This window comes from Sylvia atricapilla, chromosome 28, assembly GCF_009819655.1.
Source record: "Sylvia atricapilla isolate bSylAtr1 chromosome 28, bSylAtr1.pri, whole genome shotgun sequence".
Lineage (NCBI taxonomy): Eukaryota > Metazoa > Chordata > Aves > Passeriformes > Sylviidae > Sylvia > Sylvia atricapilla.
In genome coordinates this window covers 91,776-111,060 of record NC_089167.1, presented here as the reverse complement: position 1 = coordinate 111,060, position 19,285 = coordinate 91,776, and the positions used below count along the sequence as shown (strand labels likewise).

The 19,285-nt window shown below is 53.8% G+C and overlaps 1 protein-coding gene across 1 annotated transcript in view; it reads right to left on the bottom strand.

Moving 5' to 3' along the window:
• Window positions 1-19,215, bottom strand: part of NUDCD3 (NudC domain containing 3) — a 28,369-nt gene extending 9,154 nt beyond the window's left edge. Inside the window, exons 1-3 of the mRNA XM_066337162.1 lie at window positions 18,889-19,215; window positions 16,490-16,782; window positions 2,307-2,439 (exon numbers count right to left, since the gene is read on the bottom strand). Coding sequence (XP_066193259.1) covers window positions 2,307-2,439; window positions 16,490-16,782; window positions 18,889-19,080 — 618 coding nt within the window. The 5' untranslated portion in view covers window positions 19,081-19,215. The remainder of the gene's footprint in view (window positions 1-2,306; window positions 2,440-16,489; window positions 16,783-18,888) is intronic.
• Window positions 19,216-19,285: the final 70 nt, after the last annotated feature.

The window sequence follows — 19,285 nt, the reverse complement described above, 5'->3', positions numbered from 1 at the left end:
GGACTGTGCTCACAGGAGATTGGGAAAGGGACATGAGGATGGGAGGGGACAACAGGCCAGGACTCATGTGTGCACAAGGTGGTACCTGTGGACAGCCCACACCTGGGGGAAGGCCAAGAGCAACTCACAATATGCTGGCAGCTCTGAAGCTGCTTGTTCCTCCCCATGCACTCCCCGGGAGCACCTCTGCTCCCCAAAACACCTGGCTGCTCCCAAGGAATGCCAGCTCTCGTTAGTGTGCCGTGGCCTGTTCACCACAGTGATTTCTGTCCACACTCAATGCCCACACCTGCCCACACAGCTCAAACAAGCAAACACAAACAGAGAGAGGAATCGAGCTTGTCTCTTCTTGAGTCCAGCAAAGAGAGGCCTGGAGTCATTATTTCTATTTAAGCACTCAGATCCATGAGCTTCTGTTGCCCATGAAGTAGATCAGAGAGGTGGGGACCATGAAGGAAGATGCTCCCACCTACCCAATCGCCCATTTCTGCTTCAAGGACACCTGAGCTCCATACAAGGAAACCTTAAGCTCACCAGAGCAAAATGTGCAATAGAAACAGCCTGAATTCCAAAAAGTCTTCCCAAAAATAAGGAAGACTGTGAGCAGCACTAGAGTTGGGTGCACACTGAGCTCAGAAATCAAACGGGGAAATTTTTACTCTTGCCTTGGCAGGCAGAAGCCAAAAACCTGGTAATTTTTTTAAAAATATGAAGCTGTCTGAACGCAGGAGAATGTTGCTCTTGTGCTGGTACCCATTAATAACATGTCCAAAGTCCATGGAGCTTTTAAATTGCTGTGAGTCCTCCTGCTCTGGCCCAAGACCCAGCCTGTCTGTTCTCATTCCCTCAAGGCTGGGCATACATAGAACCATTTGGAAATGAAAAGTCAGCTGCCAAGAAAAGCCCCAAGAAGGATGGATGAACAAAATACCAGGAAAGAGTGCAAGGAGAAGGGAAGTCCAGCACTCAAACAACCAATTGCTTCAAGAGGGCAGCATGGACAGGTACTGGGACAAGAGTAGGTGGAGCCATGCTACAGGCACTGGCACCGGAAGGGGGTGTCTTGAAACCTCCTTTGCCTGCTCTGATGTGCAGGGACTCTTCCAAAGCGATGGCACAGTCTTGAACCAAGGAAAGGTAGCAAAACATATCTTGTCTCCACTCCTGTGAGCTCTTGCAGGCTTCCTGAACTTCTCCATGGCCAAGGATGGAGCAGACAGAGCCCTTTGTGGGGTTTTTGGCAAGGACACAAGTTCCCTGGAATGGAGGAAACTTCCCCAGTCAGGGAGAGGAATCATGATCAAAGTATCATGCGGAGGGATGGAATACCCATCTGGACACCCCAGAATCCTTTGAAGAAAGAGCTTGGGTTTGTTTTAGAGAGGCACTGGGTGAGATCCATCTTCCTTGTGCCTTGCTGTGCCTGTGGCAGCCATGTGCTCCCTCACCCCTCTGGCCTGGGCTGCTACTGCTGCTGCCACCAGTGACATTCCTTGGCATGCTGAGGAGCTCTGTAGGCTGAAGCCAGTGACAAATTCCAGTGCACTCCTTTCAGCCACCCTGGAAGCAGAGGAGAGCAGGAAGTGGAGAGCACAGGCTTCTTAAACGAAAAAATACAGAGGGAAGACCAACACTTGGGAAAGACTTCAAACTTCTAGGTCTGACTAAGGCCAGCCATTGGCACACTCCTTTCTGGGTCCCTGACCAGGAGATAACAGACATGGTGCAGGAAAAACAACATGACCACAAGCAGAACAGGGAAGTTCCTGCCTGAGCCAAAGAGAGATGTGAGACAGCTCTGTGTGTGAAGCCAGCCAGGGGGAAGGGCTGGCCCTCAGCCTCCATCCTAGGCCGGCTCCCTTCCATCTAGAGCAGGTCAAGCCACACAGGGGCTGTGCCTGATCCAGCTCTCCAGTGCCAGAGGAGCCGTTCCAGCAGCTCCTGCTTCCAAATAGAAGGCAGAAGACACTCAGAGCCAGAGGAACAAATGAGGGAGGGCATCCATGCCCAGCAAGGCTCCAAAACACAGGTGTGAGTATACAGGTAGTAGAAGCAGAAAGAAAGGGCAAGGCAGTGCCAGAGAATCTAGCTGAGATGGAGCAGAGGACACTGCAGCACAACAGGAACACAGACAGTCTGTGGTCTGAGTCCCCATCAGACTCACACTGGAGAATAAGCACAGCCACATCCTGGTCCTTCAGTACAAAGGACAAGGAGCCTTTCTGCTCCAAACACAGTTTTCTACGAAAGCTGTGCACCCCAATGGAAAGGGAAATGCTAAAGAGACACTGCTAACACCACTTTACCTGTTTGCCTTTGACAATGTGCTTGGGCACAGGCACTTTAATTTCCAGGTCGCTGTAGTCTTGGGACCAGGTGTAATTCTCTCGCACAGCTCCATTGTAGCTGTCGGGGTTTGTCTGGAACTGCTCCTGTCTCCTGGTGTGGGGTGAAAGGGGTGACATGTTAAATATCAGATGAGATGCGAGCCTGGAAAGAGCAGGAAGCCTGAGAGCAGGATGCAAGAAACCAAAAGGGAGGGCATAGCCTCTGCTCAGCCCTCCTACAGCATCTCCAAGGCTGGGCTCCTGCCCCATCTCTCCCTCACTGCTGGTTCTATGGAAGGGAGCGGGTCCAAGTAGGCAGCCACAGGACAGAGGGATCACAGCCACACTGCCCACTGTGGGTGACTCATAGTCCCCTCTTCCCCAGCCTGCTGGACCACCGGTCAGGCTGATGAAAGGACAACTGGTTGACACACAGTGGCAACAGTTTGGCTGCCCAAAAAGTGCCGTTGGCTCCCACTGAGCCCTGGCCAACTCTGCTCCAGTAGAGAGTTCCTTGTTCCCTTCCCATCTCATCCACTCCCCACCACAGCTGGAGCAGGGACACTGGCATGTACTGGGTGTGAGCTGTCCCCCAAGCCAAGCCACTCTCCTGGCTGCAGCAGTGGTGGCCTATGGTTGTGACCTAAGTTCACCATCCAAACACAGCACTAGTTCTCCTCACCCTTGGTTTGGGAAAGTCACCAAGAGGGCTTGGCTTCAGCAGCACGGTGCCCTGAGGGTTATGTAAGATCAGGGCAATTGCTTACATGGAGGTCATGGAGCTGGGGACCAGGATGCCTCAAGAGTTATGCCAGGGTGCCTGGACAAGCAAATTATGAGCAAAACACAGCCCCTTCCAGCTGTGGAAATGTCAGAAAAGCTGAGAAGATGGCTGCAGGGGTAAGATGGGGTTTATCGATAGGCAATAATCAAAACAGTGCTTCCAGCCAAGAAAGGAGATCACCACACCTATATCCCTTTAAACTGCTAGGCTGGGGATCTATTCCACTGAACCCTCACAGAGAGGACTTTCAAATAAAATCAAATCTTTTCTAAAGATAGCTGCGGTGCTAACAAAAGGCAGAGTTATTTTAAAATGTTTTGATACCCACCTAGGCTTCAATGTAGTGCTGGATAAACATGGGGCTCAGCGACTTATGTAAAGGGGGGGCTGGTGAAGAGCAGCCCCAGGGCACAGACAGGCCTGGAGAGCCTATCTTTCTGTGCCCTGCTGCCTTCCTGGCACCCCCACTCTGGGGAGCCCTCACTAGTACAGGGTGGGCTTGGCTTCAGCAGCACGGTGCCCTGAGGGTTATGTAAGAGCCATCTATTTAAATCAAATTAGGCTGTAAGTCGGAGAGGGCTGTAAATGTGGCTGTGCCCATTTCTTTTTTCTCTATGGTTTCACTGGGTGCACCAAGGGTTTCACCTGCCCTGTTGCACTGAAGGCATTACTCGGACTGGTGGCGTTCACAGGCTCCCAGCCTCAGATGGCCATTTCAGGGGGCATCGCATCATTTTTTGGGCATCTTGGCCTCGCCTGGCAGTCGCCCATTGGGTGCCCATTGCCATGGAAACAGGGTTGGCATGGCAGCGCGCACCGGGCTGGTGCGTTGGCTCCAGCTGTCGCTTCCCAACCACCCACGGATTGTAGGAGTCAAACAGGCTGGAGGGTGAGAAGCCGAACGGTGCAGGCAACCAGGGGCTGTGGTGACAGGGTCTTCAGGGCCCCGCACACACCCACGTGGGAAGTAAACAAAACAAACGTGCTGAAATGTGGTGGCATGTCCTCAGGCATTGTCTCGTGTCCCCTGGTCCTCAGCTAGGAATAGCCCAGTGGTAGCACCCAGCCTGGCTCTCAAGGCACAACTGTCTCAGAGACCATCCTGCATCAGTCCCTGGCAGGGAGGAAGGTCTGTGTGTAGCCTGGGGCAGTTTGGCTGGTTAAATGCCCTCGAAGGTCATTTACCCATGCTGTAGGGTCTGCCCAGGCAAGGCACAGCTTCACAGGATTCCTGCCCTCCACCCCAGGTTGGCCACGAGGCCACATGGTGAACCAGACGACAAATCTAACCCGATCTTAAACCCAGCTGGGTTTTTTATCTCCTAAAAGACTAAATAATGTGGGCCACTTTCTGTTCTTCTATGACCTTCAGGGGCAGCAGCATGGAGAGGGTTTCAACACCCCACAGTCCTACCTGCACCACCTTTCAGTTCTCTGCAGCCTCCCTCCATGAGAAGCCCAGCTTTCTGGATCAGTGACTATGATGGCAGTGGCAGAGCCCAACGTGGCTCCTCCCAAACCTGTCAGCAAGACACGGGGGGGAAGCTGGGAATTGCCATTCCAAGCCTCCGTGGCTCCCCACAACCACAAAACAACCAGACAAGAACCATCAAACAGCAGTTTCCCCTGGGCTGTTCCCCTCTGGACCTCTCCTGGGAAAAATTCAAAAGGGAGCAGGAGGAGGCAGTGGACCTATGCCCAGCCAAGGTTCATGAAACCAGATGCAAATCATCAAAGATGGGAGAAATCCACTGGTACAAAGGCACACATGGTGAGATGCCAGCTGCAAACAGCCTCAGCATGAATAAATACAGCAATCAGTTGCTGTCAAAAAGCCACCAGGTCTGTCCTTGAATGTACCTTCTCCCCCTCATGAGAAGAGCACTGGGGCATTCAGTCAGATCTCAGTCAGGCATTCTGAATGTTGTAGCCCCACTTGGAGAGCTTACCAAATGCAATCTCACTGCCTGTGAGGGCATGAGTGACTCATCAGCCCCACAGCCAGTGTTAACTGTGTGACAGGGAAACTGAGGCAGGACTTGCTCTGCAGGGACTTCATCTAATGTCTCTCTGCACAGTATAGGGACTGCACAGGCGACAGCAGCCTTACTCCCAGCCCAACTGTCCCTGTGGGACAGCTCTGTCATACTCCAGAGCTGTTACTGTGTCATAACTGGAGCACAGCTGGATGACAGAGGGACATGTCACTGCCACCTCTGCCATCACATGCAGCTCATTGGACAAGCTCAGCCCCATTGCCTCGGCCTTGCAGCCCCTCATCCAGCTTCAGGGGGAGAAGTTCCCCCTTATGCCTAAATCTCCCTTCAGCCATGGCTGCCTGGGGGGGGCGGTGTGTGAGTTCCAGTGTCATCACTTCTCTGCTCCTCTCCTCCCCAACACCTAGTCCAAATCCCTCCAGCTGTTTTCCCAAAACACCACCAACCTCTGCTTCAACTGTGTCTCCAATGTTAAAAATTCATGCAATGAGCTTTGTACCCCTGAACAGGATCACTGGGGGACTCACAAAGCCTGGATATTTTCACTACCAGAGTAACTGCCAACTCTGGAGGCATGGAGGATCCAGGGTGATGAAGGCAGGGTGCAGCCTTGTTAGGCACCGCTGACAAACAGCTGACAGCTCTACCACCTCCTGGAGCAACTCTTCCTTTCCTGGAGGTTTTCCAGCCAGATCTCTGCCTGGTCCAACTGTGCTTAGCATACACCAGTGGCACTTCAGAATTGGACCCTGCTCCTTGGCTGGGAGACAGCTCTGGCTCACAGCATGCTGGGCCACGCCATGCCACCACACTGGAGGTGGTTCTTCTGGCCAAAGGCATCTGTCATGTCTCAAGAGCACCACTGTGAAGCAGGTGAGAGAACCGCCTGCACCAACACCATGGTTCTTGCTCCCATCCCCAGACCCACCAGGTGAAGATGGAGGCCAGATCCAGCACAAAGTGTGGGTTGAGTGGCAACTGTCCCAGAAGTATAGCTGCTCCTAGTGCGACGGTCACTCATAGGACTGCCTGAATGTCTGCTGGGCTGGGGCAGGTGGTGGCAGGACTGAGACAGGAAGGGTGACAAAGCACCAGCTTTTAAACCCAAGGGCCTGGCACTGCGTGCACTTGGCTGCCGGGTGGTGGGGATGGTGGGGGTGGGTCTATGTGTTCTGTCTTGTTCTATTTTTGCTTGCAATGTGTCATTTTGGGGGAGGTGAAACCTTTAACAATGCACCGTCAAGAAGCAGCCGATCTGTTTCCCACTCCTTGGAGCCACATAGTGCATCACGGCTGCGCTGTCCCTGGGACTGGAGCCACTCTATACACACAGGGTGAGACCCTCAGCAGCAGCACAAGGGGACCAAGACCCCCTAGAGAGGTGGCAGTGCTGTCCTGGTGGACATTCTAGATGTTCTGAGGATTGAGCCATATGTCAAGCCCCATACACAGATTTCTGGGCATTTCTTACTCTGGGATTCCCAGCTCCGTGGGTTGGTGACGCATGATGAGCTGAGCAATGTGGAAATGGCAACAGCAATCCTCGCTCTGCGGACAGTCAGCTGAACACGTTTCTGTCCTTGGAGCTCAACAGCTGCAGCACCAACACCGTGAATGCAGTGCTGGACACAAACGAAGAGCAGGAACCAAACACACCAAGGGTGTGGAATAGACAACATCTGGTTGTTTGGGTTGAGAAGAAGCAGGGTAGCTCGAGTTCCTCTTCACTAAGGAGTTCTGGCGCAGGCACCAAAGGCTAAAGTTGAGGAGAAGACACAGCAGCATGAGGAGCAGAGGTGGGAAAGTGCCATGGGAGGGAACTCGTATGGCATAATCCAAATGGACTTCTTTTTTTCCCCATAAGAAGGAGGAAAAAAAATCCAAGGATTTTGAGAACAACTCAGTGAAAGTGATCCTCTCAGCCTGGAGCAGTCCAGCTTTCCAAGGTTGAGAGGATCCCTCTCAGGAAGGGAAGTCCAGGATACCTGGATCTAACAGTCAAGGATGCCACAGTTCAGTGGCCAGTACAGCAGACACCCTCACATCACTGGCATTCCCAGAAAGCTTCCTCCAGTAATGGCACTGCTGTTTGCTATTACTCAAGGTGAATTATTTAGGCAGCTTTAAGGAAATCATGTCAGGCCAGATGTGGAGATACTGAGGAAGGATGAGAGGAGCAGCCCACAGTCTGTCTTCCCCTGTAACTGCGGCTGCAGGCAGCACAGGGCTGCCGGGAACCATCACCATATCAGCACCCACCATCCTCCTGTCATGGCAACACTCGGGTCACCCACTCAGGGTGGCCTGTCAGATCCCTGGCAGCCTCCATGCCTTCACACTATCTCTCTTGGGGAAGCACCTTGCACCACACCTGCATCCTGCCCTCTCAGCACTAAAGGGGCTGCATGCAGCCCAGCAGGACAGAAACCACAGAGCAGTGCCAGCTAGGCAGGCAGGCAGGGGGACGCCAGAGCCCATTCTGCATCTCTACAGAAAGGCCATGCTCGCCCAAAGATACCAGCACATGCAACAGTATACAGATTTACAGGAACAGATTTCCAGAACTACTAGCCCTCCAGATGAGAACCCAAAGTGCCTCAAGCCACGGGAAGGTCTGTGCACCCCAAAAAGTTGCTACCAAGCTTCAGCTTGAGCTGGTAAGCCAAAGCTAAAAAAACCCCAGCTTCTAGGATGATTTTGAAGAGAGTAAAATGTGCCCTCTGCTCCTCAGGGTTCCAGTGTGGGCGCTGTAGCAACAGGTAGGGAAGCCAGAGGTTTAACCTCATCAGAAAGCTGCATTCCCAAAGCTGCAGGGATTGTGTGCATGGAAAATCCCAGCTTTGTGCTACTTCTGCAAGCAAGCTGCAAAAGAGCCTCCCCCCTCACCTCCAGATTTAACATCTTTTGGCATCAAAACATCAGGACAGTTGCACTTTCTGTCTCTGGATTCTGCATGGGAAGCACCGCAGTAGAAAAACATAGACTGCGGCTCCCAGACCTTTGCTGGGGTCCAGGAGGCACCCAGGGCTCCACAAAGGCTTCTTTGTACCAACACTTCAGCTACTGAGGGCTCTGGCACAGCACTAAGCAAGCTGAATGCCAAATCCCTTCCTTCACAGTTCAAGTCGCACTGCAGTCAATAAGCCTCAGGATCCACTCTGATCCTCTCCGATCCATCCTGATCCTCTTCGACACTCCTCGGCCAGCAGCAAGCTCCAGCCCTGAGCACAGCAGTGGTCCAGGGCCCTCCCAGTCCTCAGGATTTCTTCCAGTACAGGTGTGTTTAGTTTGCTGGAGAACAACCAAATCCAGTTTTGGAAAGTCTTCTTCAGCCCCAAAGTGGGCAGAAGTCTGTAAACAGTTCCCCATAGCCCATTATCCCTGGGCTCCTGAGCACACACCTCCAGGACTGCACTGTGCAGCTTGGTGGTCCTGCTCTCAAAAACAAAAGTGAAAAATGCAAGCCATTGCCCCTCACTCAAACCTGATGCACAGCCCAGCCAGGAAGTGCAGCCCAAGTTCAAGCCTGCAGCGCCCACCATCAGCCTTACAAGAATTATTTGGATTGGAGAAACCCTCTGACACCATCAAGTCCAACTGTGTCTCCAGCACTGTCAAGGCCACCACTAACTCATGTACCCAAGTCTCAAATCTGCACATTTGTTAAATCCTCCCAGGCATGAATACTCTATCATTGCCCTGGGCAGCCTGTGCCCATGAAGGAATCTTCACAATATACAACCTAAACCTCCCCTGGCACAACTTGAGGCTGTTTCCTTTTGTCCTGTCCCTTGTTCTCTATGAGCAGAGCCAGATCCTCACCTGGCTCCACTCTCCTGAGAGAGTTGTCAGGAGTGAGAAGCCTCCTTTTCTCCAAGATAAGCCCCTCCAGCTCCCTCAGCTGCTCCTCATATGCCTTGTACTTCAAAGGTCACCTCACCTTCACAAGCCTCAGAGCTTCAACTTACCACCAGGATGGGACCAACAACCAAAAATCAAGCCCTTCAAGACACATTACTCTAGATCCCGTTGTCACCAAGCCCGGGTGATGCAGTGGGAAGGGGTCAAGGGTCCTGCGTACCAGGTGCCCAACGCACCACCCACATGATGCCTTTGCTGCTCTACTCAGGAGCCGACCAACAAATCCCCCTGCCTCCTCTCCATCTGGAGCCCCCAACAGCCCCACTGAGATGCTCTGCCCCTCTCCCTGCTGGGAGAGAGCCTTGCTCTTTTCCAAGCTCACTCACTTCAGGAGAGCTTTTAGCCTTCCCTTTAGCGTCCTGAATTATTTAGAGAGCTGTTTGACAGCACCAACTTACTGACATTAGGCAAGTTGAAATGCCACCACTAGCTTGCAGAAGAGTGTTGGAGTGCTGGCACCGGGGGGCTGAATTTCACTACTGTTGGGATATTTAGGTCAAGGACAGCAGGACGTGCTACTGTCCAGAAAAGACCCCTGGGATCTTTATTGTTTGCACACAGCTTATACAGCCTTGGGCTTCAGAGATCTCCTGGGAGAGAGACCTACAGACAGCCAACCAGGCTCCCCCGGGAAAGGGGGACAAGGCCAAAGGAAGCCATTGGGGTTGAGCTGTGGGAACAGTGGACAAGGTGGCCTCTCAGACCCCAGCAATACCAACACAACCTGGCCCAATCCAGGTAGTTTTCCACGTTAGGCCCCTTTTGGTGAACACTGCAATATTAAACCAAGCAAACAGTGATTGCTTTTCTTACCTAAGTATTGGGCACATGCTGTCCCTTGGTTTCCAGCCCTGGGATTTTCTGCTTGTTGAGAGAAAAATTTGTAGGTCTTAATTTAGTTATTTTTGGTCCCAGGACCTAATTTTGGAGCTCAGTACCTCAGCAGGGCAACCAAAAGCCTTCGCAGTTCACTGCAGCATAGGGAAACTGGCACTCTGCTTCTGATCTCAGCTACCCAACCGGAGGGGCCTGGGTCTTCATGAGAACACTGAAAAATTGGATCCTGACTGCTCCTGATCATCTGCAAAAGGCTTGAGTGACAAGGACTGCACCAGAAAGGGCTAAGGGATTTCACCTTCAGCCCTTTGAAACGATGCTTCCTGAGCAGTTAAATTCCCACAACAATGGGAGAAGGCATATGGATTAAAATAATTCTCCCAGCAGGAATGGCTTCTCTCCATTGCAAGAAAGACTCCACTTAGCAAAGACGACTTAAGTTACATCTCCCTGCTTCCCTCAGTGTTACCTGGACACATTCCTCCCAGGAACCAAACACAACAGCACTGCAAGTGCAGCGCTGCAGACCCCGAAGGTCAAAAGCCTTGGTGTCACATAAGGAACCAAGGACACACTGGGAGAAGAAGGTCTCACCAACACAGAGCCTCCGTGAAGCTCTTGCTCCCACTTGAAAAAGCTGTCAGCTGTCAGGAAAGGGAGGAAAAGGGATTGGAGTGATGTCACTTTACTGTGAGGTACCATGTGGCTGGTAGAGGATTTCCTGGCCTCACTGCAAAAGCAGGACAGCAAAGGAGAAAAGAAACAGGGTAGGAGGCAGAGAACACCAATGGGCCCACACACAAGCAAGGGAATGGGCCTCAGAATACTGGAGAATTGTGTAGGACCAGGAGCACAAAGATGCTGAAGTGAGAAATAAGCATGGAAATTATGACTCTTCAGCCCAAAAATAGGCTGAAAGAGGAAAATGGACATGATAGAAGAACCCCACAGAGGGCAGAGAAGGGGACTGGGGACCCTCTCAAATGCCTCTTCACCCGGACAGAGAAGAGCCACACATGGCAGTGCTGCATAGACAGGGACCTGGTGCAGGATGATGTTGCAGAGCCCCCAGGCATGGGAGGGCTGAAATTCAGAAAGAAAAGGGAAAATATCCTCCCAAAGGGCTGAAGGACCAAGTGTTTAGAAAACCTCTGAGCCACTATGTATCAGGACAGGGTGAAACAGGGAAAGTATCACTGCACCACTCATTCCGTTCTTCTCTTCCCCCAGCATCTGCTGCTGATAGAAACAGGATACGGGGCCAGATGGAGTTCAGCTGTATTGGGTCAGGCTGTTCTCTGAGCTCTGACTCCTGCTCATGACGGGCCTTGGCCGTGCTGGAGGAATTCCCCGTGCACAGCCCCACATGCATAAGAGGAATCAGAACCAGGACAGAATCTCCTTAAATATGGATCAAGATCAGCTCCTTTCTAGGTCAGGCAAGAAGAACAGCAAGGACTCTGAGGTGAGCTCATCAATAAAGTACATAGGGGCAGTGGGGAAGAAAACCAGTTTAACTGGCTTCTGGTCTGGACAGTCCCAGACAAAACTGCTGAGCACCTAACGGTTCCCCTCCCTTCTGAATGGAAAAGGCTTGAGAGGAGAAAACTTGGGACAAGTCTCTGAGTCAAACAAAACCAGCCTTGAAGTTAGCAGCATGCAGCAACAGCTCCTATTCACAGCCCTGCTCCCCCACAGAGGGTGACCAGCAGAGAAATTCCTGTCCCCAGCACCCCAAAGAGGATGCAGCCATGCCAGGAAGCCCATCCTGCAGGCACCTCACAACAAAATGCCATCTGGGCTTCCAGCAAAGCCAAGCCGTTGCTAAGTCGAGTTAGATTCACACAGGCACCTCATGGAAATTTCCCAGAGCACTGCTGTGTCATCCTAGGGATGCTCCCAGTGTGTCTCACAAAGGGTTAACTCCAGTCACCAAGGGCTCTGAGAATGGGAGCGGTGGGTCTCAGGAGAGAGCTGGAATGTTAGGAGTCAGCTCACCAGATTAATGCATTTCAGTTCAATTCCACTCTGCTTCTCACAGCCAGCAAGCCAGGAGTACACCAGGGATTTTTGTAGGTCACTGCTGAGCCCCAACACCCACTTCCAGGGATAGCAGAGCAATGTCAGAGAGATCAGCCTGCTGATGCGGCTCACTTGGCCCAGGTGATTGGGGCAGTCAGTGGCCAGGGCTCTGCTGCACAGCAGCAGCCTGTTTGCCCCCTTCCTTGGCACAATGGCACTGTGTGCATAGGGTGAGTGGAGTCCCCTCCTGAGTCACAGACTCCAGAACACTTGTGGGGCTCCTTCAAGGCCCCACAAAGTTGGAAGCCATGAAGAGCTCCCTCCTCACCTCAGTCCACTACTTTAGCCACCTCTTCCCTCTCCACAGTGCAGAAGGCGAATGGCTGAGGCCACAGAGACCCCAGGGTTTCATTCTGCTCTGCACGTTACTGTGCCACATTGCCCAGCAGCCACTGAAGGCTTCCTCAGGAATGAGGCACCTGCATATCCTCCTGGGCCCAGCTGGCATGGTGTTCCATGTCCCAGTGGCCCTGCTTCCAGCCCTAGCTGTGCTGTTCACACTCAAAGATCCTCCTCTCAGAGACCTCACCTACCCAGATGATCTCTAAGGTACAGACCCAGAGCTGCCCCATCCTGAGCACACCTGGTAGAAACACCTGGGAGAGACACAAAAGCTGGATGGAGAAACATATGAAAGTGAGACATTCACCATCATGCACAGGCTTCCAGGACTGCCCTTCTCAGCCTCCTGCCACTACCTCTTGCCCATACACAGAGTAAAGGAAGGGACTCACAGGACAGGGGGATGAGAACTTCCCCAGCCCTGTTCATACCAAAGAAAGCAAGGAGCAGAGGGAAGCCAGGAACCAAAGTCATAAAGCACAAGCACAGGCCGGGCTGCGCAGTGCCACACGTGGGCTGCCAGGCTCTATTTTAAATGCTGTGTGGCAAATATAGGCAGGATGGAATCCAAGCTGGAGGAAGGGGAGGGTGCTGGGCAGCAGAGGTGTTCAAAATTAGGAGCTGAGCTCAGGCAAGGATGGCTTCTGGGAGCAGATGGGGGAAGAGCCAGAGCTGGGACTGTGCAGCTGCAATGCCAGGAAGAACAGCCCCATGGTGAGGTGTGAGGAGGGCTGTGCCCTGCTACCCTCCTGGTAAGGTAGGGACAGCAAGAGATCAGCAACAGCTAGGGAAGGATGGCTGTAACACTTGGGACAGCTGCAAGAGGAGCCTGGCTTCTTCTGTGGGACAGAGACCTCTGTGCCCCTCAGAGCAGCTCCTGGCACGAGTGTCGCCTCAGTTCTTGGTGTATTTACAGGGCAGCAAAGAGGAATCGATTCACCTGCCTTTCACAAGTGGGGAAGGTGAGGGACTTGGGGAGACCTGGCCAAGCCCAAAACTGAGCCCTGAAAACGTCCACACCTGCAAAACTTGCTTGATTCATCTGGATCGACCCTGAAAAAGCTGCTACCATCTCACTGTGCTCTGTAAGATGTTCCCAACCAGCACCCCAGCATCCAGGCGCAGTGCGAGGCTCTGATGGGAGCTGGCAGATCTGGGATGGTACCTGCCCTACATTTCCAGAGCCGTCAGGTTGACAGAATGAGCAAGTTTTTATATAGATTTTGGTGGCAGTGGTTTTCCTCACCAGCGGCTGGAGGGGCAGGGGGAAGGAAGGGAGTTGGAAAATATTTTTGTTTAAGCTCTTTTCTGCATTCCTGCCAGCAGAACTGTGCATTACTCATGCACCCCTCGTACCCAGGCTGGTAGCTCTGGGTTTTGCTCAGAAGGAAGGGGCTGTGGAGAATTAAGCAGTTGGTTAAATTATTAATAGTCTGTCAGGGGGTGCCCGCCCAGCCCCCACTGCCTTTCTGGGGGCTCTAGTGCCCCCCAGAGTCATCAAAACCAACTACAGCCCCGTGACAAACCCATGGGTTCCTCTGCCCTACTTCAAGACCCCAGATACCCCATTCTCCTGGCCTGGAAACCACTGGACTCCTGGGACTGGGACAGGGCCACCTGCACTGGTCTCATCCACCACATGTTTAAACTGGACAGGCACCAAGGGGGCTGCAGGTGTTCCACCCCACCAGCGAGTTTAGGATGGTGGGAGCAGTAAGAGAAAAGGGAGAAGAGCCCATTGACGAGAGCAGAAATTGCAGTGGCAGCTATATTTGGCAGAAGGCACCTTCTTTTCATGGCAACACCCAGGGGAGAGCTGCCATGCAGGGCTTGATGTTCAGTACCACAGCTGCAGGCTGCAAAACAGCACCTGACTGTCTGAGGTCTGACAGGGCCACTCTCCAGTGGTGCCAGGACACACGAAGAAGGTGGCGCTTGCAAGGCTGAGTTTTAACCAGGCTCTCACCACACACAGCAGAAACCATCCCTCTTAGCTCCACCACACTCACTGTCAGACCCATACTGCTCCCACATAAGCCCTCATCTTCCTTCCTGATCCCTCCAGCTTTCTTTCCTGCAGCCCTGACATTTGTTTTCAGGCAGCTGAACTCTCCTCACACCAGCTGCTGCCTCACAACTAAAGTCCTGAGGTGAAACTTCATGGGGCAATCCACAGCAAATGTAGCCTGCATAGGGACACAAGCAACTGGCACTCAGCCCAGCCTAGCTCCCACTGCTCAGGGCTTCACTGGGCCTCCAATCTCTCCCTCTCTTCTCCACTGGGCCAAAGTGAGCTGGACATAGCTAGGCCTCCGCTGTGCACTCTGGCAGGGCTTTTTTTGACTTGCTAATTTTGCCCAGGGATCGGTGTAAGACTGGCAGCCCCACGGAGAATCCTCTTTTACCAAGAGAGCTTCAGCACAGGCATTGCAGGTGATTAAATTTTTGGCTTCTGGCTTATCTTTATCCTGTGGGATGGACATCAGTTACATGTAAGTCCTTTCTTCTCCTCCCACTGCACTGTGTGACTCACCAGGTACCTTGCCGGTCCCCTTTCCCCTTCCCCCAGTGGTGGCCACTCTAAGACTCCTTCCCAACACAGCCAGAGGTCAGGCTCTTCTCCAACACAGCCTCCAGCCAAGGCTGCAGAACCTGACTCCACCATTGTCCTAGAATAATGGAATCATGGAATATCCTGAGCTGGAAGGCACCCACATTGAGTCCATTGAGTCCAACTCCCACCATTTGCCCTAAAGCATTGTCCAAAGGCTCCTTGAACTCTGGCAGCCTTGAAGCCATGACCAAGGAGCCTGTTCGAGCACCCAGCCATCCCCTGGGGGAAGAACCATTCTCCATTCCTGCCACGTATTATTCCACTGCTCTCAAGATTTTGGTCCTCAGACTGCTCTTTCCATATGCCAAGGGCCAACAGCGCCAAAGTCTGAGCTCTGAATTCCCTCTGCCCCTCAGGGTCATCAGCCATCCCAGTCCTTACAGGATTTGGGGTTCTTCCAGTGGTCCACTTCTTTCTGGCAGCTTGCTCTTCCCAATGACATGTCCAAAACTGGCTGGGAGGACAGGGATCATCAGTCCAAGCTTCCCTCCTCACCAAGCACCAGTGGGATGGCAGGGACAAGCCTGAGCAAAGCCCTACATCACCAGGACATCGTGGTGATTGGAAACGGTCGGCACAGCCATCACATGAGGTCTGGCCACAGAATACACCAGGGAGAGGAGGAGGAGATGGAGTCTGCACAGCCAGATCAATCCCCTGCCTTGGTTAGCAAAGAAACACAGGAGTTTGAACCTCAGTGGGGCATGAGGTCCTGAGTAAGGATTGGGCAGCTTTGACTTGCATCGGGGTCAAAATGATGCTAGGTAAGCATGAGTGAACCCTGTACAGGACCTGCATACAGGTACATGGTTCAGAGAGGCCATGCTGACCCTCTGGAGCTCACATCTTGCTGCTCAGCAGAATCAGATTGCAAGTGTCTCAGAAGCTGTGGAAGAATTTTGACACAAGGACCCTTCTGCACAAATGGAGGCTGCTTGGCACTGCTGGAAAGCCACCAAGCCTGGCTAAAGAGAAAACTTTGCAGCACTTGCTTGATCTTCAAAGCTGATCCTGCTCTGAGCCAACGGCTGGGCCAGAGACCTCTAGAGGGCTCCAAACCCATTTGCTGCTGCAGCCACCTGTCATACGGCCAGGCCTGCCAACAGCAACTTGCAGGTATTGCAGGTATCCATGCACACTCCCAGACGGCTGCTAGGATGTCTCCCAACATGCCAAGGAGCCCAGCACTAACAAAAAGGTTGCAGCCTGGTGCCAGGACTTCCACGTGAGCCTTAGCAAGTGTGGAAAAGGAACGGTGCACAGCACAACCAGTTTGTGGAGGAGCTGCGTGGCCCAGCCCAGCTTTGTGGGGCCATGTACAGGATATGCCACCTCCCCTACTCAGAGCAGAGTGGGAAACCCTGAAACACCCACAGGACAACAACTGCTGCCCTCCTGTGGGGAGTTACACAATGCCTCCGGCCTTGAAAGCCTGAAAGCGAAATCCTCACAGCTTCCTAACGGGCTGGGTGTCTGCAGAGGAAGGTCAAAATCCAAAACGGGCTGTGCAGTGAACACTGGATACCCTGTCCACAGTTTCGCCTCCCCCCCCACCAGGAGCATGAAGAAATTAAGAGACCCTTACGTGGGCAGCTCTGCTGGGGCAGCAGCCCCCGGAGGCTCCATTGATATATGGCTGGGGGCTGCAGCACCCTGGGCTGCAGCTGATTCCTCTGTGCCTTCAGCTTCCCCAGCATCTGGTGCTGGGATGTGCTCCGTTGTCTCCACCTCAATCTCCTGAGCTGCAGGGCACAGATTCACCCTCTCAGCAGCTGCAGCTGCCTCCTCCTCTTCCTCCTTCTTCCTCAGCTTGGCCTCCAGCTCCCGGCGCCTCTTCTCATCATCCTGCCTGGCCATCCGCTCAAACACTCGGAATGCCTGGGAGAGAAAGAGCAAACCAAGTGAGCAACACTGCCAGCTCTGCCTGGGACGCCAAGAAAAGGAAAGGAGCAGCATCACACACTTGGGGCACCTACTCCTTCCTGCTGTTCCTCTCTCTGCACCACATACCTACCCCGAGCTGCTTTGGTCACCAACAAAAATGGCTGCTGTCTCTTTGAAAAGTCCCATGGCCATGTCAAGCACACCAGCGCACCCCAGAAACTCCTGGAAGCATTTTAGAATTGTTTCTAGGATTGTATTCTCACAGCCAACCTCACCTTAGTTTGGGAAGAGGGTTGGTTACTCCATGGAAAAGCAGAGTGGTGAGATTCAGCTCTTGGCTGGGAGGGAGCTCCAAGAGAGCCTTCCCCCACCCCATATTCCAGGGCTCACCTAGGGACCATTTGCAAGCCTGGACTGAGACAAAGTCCCCAACAGGCAAACAGGATGAGCTGCCCCAGGAGAAGTTGCAGGACAGCTGACCTGGAACTGGCTGTGCCCAAACAGACAGCTGCAGGAAAATATGTGATTCCAGGAGATGTAATCCTACCCCTCATCTGACTTCTGGCCATGCCTGTCCAGTGCAGGCTGGAGATCAGAAGTAAAGCCCATAACTGTGTCTGTAGCAAAGGGTGATGGCCACTCTGACCCTGCACCTGCTCCTTGAAAGGGCTGCAAGTTCTCCCACCCAGGTGCCAGGGCTTTGGCGCTGTAAACATGTTCTGAAAAGCGTGCAAGCATCAAACACAGCTCTCATTTGCTTCCCAGAAATACTTTGGAGGTAGTTTTAGTGCTTCCAGCAGTGGACTGGCACACCTGCTCAACTCGAGTCTTCCTCTGGGTCCAGGAGGTGCAGGACAAAGGACACGGCACAGGGAGGGCTCCTACCAGCCCAATCACAAACGGACAGAAGCTTGTGCCACCCATCCCAGCTTTCCTCCCCAGGCAGTGAGCAAAGGATGGAATGTGGGAGAAGTGAGTACCACCCCTGCATGGATCATGCAAAGCAACACCTCAGAACTGTGTCCCCTGGACTGCAGCAAAGCAAGCACGAGGAGGAAATGAGCCTTTTCTACACTGCCTCCACACTCTGCGTACCTCAGGTTGCATCCATGAGGCTGTCCTAACACCTTCCCATGGCAGGAACACTCCACCTCCTTTTTTGTCCCAAACCCAAAAAGTCCTTGGCTGATACCAGATAGGAACCTCATCAGCACTGCCCTTCTCCCCAATAGTTTGAGCTCTATGCTGTCCCTTTGCAGCCTGAGCCCCCTCTGGGGTCCGCCTAATCTAGAAAGGCAGCAGGGGCTACCCTGCGGGTAATGAGGACTCCCATGTGCCACAGGACACTGCAGGGAGGGGCAGGACTCCTGTCCCCTCACCTGAGGCACATCAGGCCTGGTGCACCTGGGAAAGAAAACCTACCCAGTCCGAGCAGACAAACACCCTAAACCCAACCTCACTGTAAGTTTTACGAGCTCGTTTCCTCCTTACCAGTGAAGATTAATAACAGGCCAGAGAACCCAAATCACTGCTGTTTCAACACCGAACCAGGCAGGTCAGGGGTTTTGCCCCTCCCATCCAGGAGCGGGACCAGAGCAATGCCAGCCACAAGTTCTCGCTAAGCGGAGCCCAGACCTGCCTCCCCCCCGCCACTCCCGGGTCCTCATCTGCCTCCTGCTTCTCTCTGGGCTCTCTGCTCCCATGGCTCCTGGCAGCAGCTCCCTGAGACAAGCCTGGCCCGGTGCTCTTGTGGCTTAGCTTCGAGGAGATATCTCAACCCGGCTCTTCCCATCGGGGTCTCGCAGTCCTCGCCTGCCTCCTGGGCTCATCTTCTTACGAGGGTGACGCTTCCCCCTGCTTCAAGGGACCCCTCCTGCCTTCCTCTGCGCTCCTCCAGGTAGCGCCGGCGCCCCGGGGTCTGCTGTGCTGCCTGACCCTGCCCCACATCTCCCGTTCTGCCAGGACCTAACCCCGCCGCTGGCCCGACACGAACACCGCCCAGCCGGGGAGACACGGCCCGTTCGGCTTGGCCCCGCAACAGACACAGCGCCGGCCGCCAGCAAGGCCAGGCCGCGCCATACCCCCGGGCCCCGCCGGTACCTGCAGGGCCATGGCCTGCGCCGCGCCGGGCGGGAAGCCCAGGCGGTCCCCGGGCCGCAGGAGGAGCCGATAGAAGTCGGTCTTGCGGTAGAGGAAACCGAAGAGGATGCGTAGGAATTCCTCCACGTTGCCGACATGCTGCAGGATGCCCAGCAGCGCCTGGTCGTACATGTCAGTAAGCGCGGCCTCCATGACGGCCCAGGGACTGCTGTCACGGCAACGGGTTCAGCCCCGTTTCCGGTCCGCCCGGAACCCCACCCGCGCACATGTATTCCGGCGTCGCGAGAGGCCCCTCCCGCGCCGCTGGGGGTTCCAAGGCATTCCCGGCCCCCCGTGGCACCGCTGGGGCCTCCTGTCGCTTCCCAGAACGAGGCAACGCCTAGACCCCGGGTCCCCA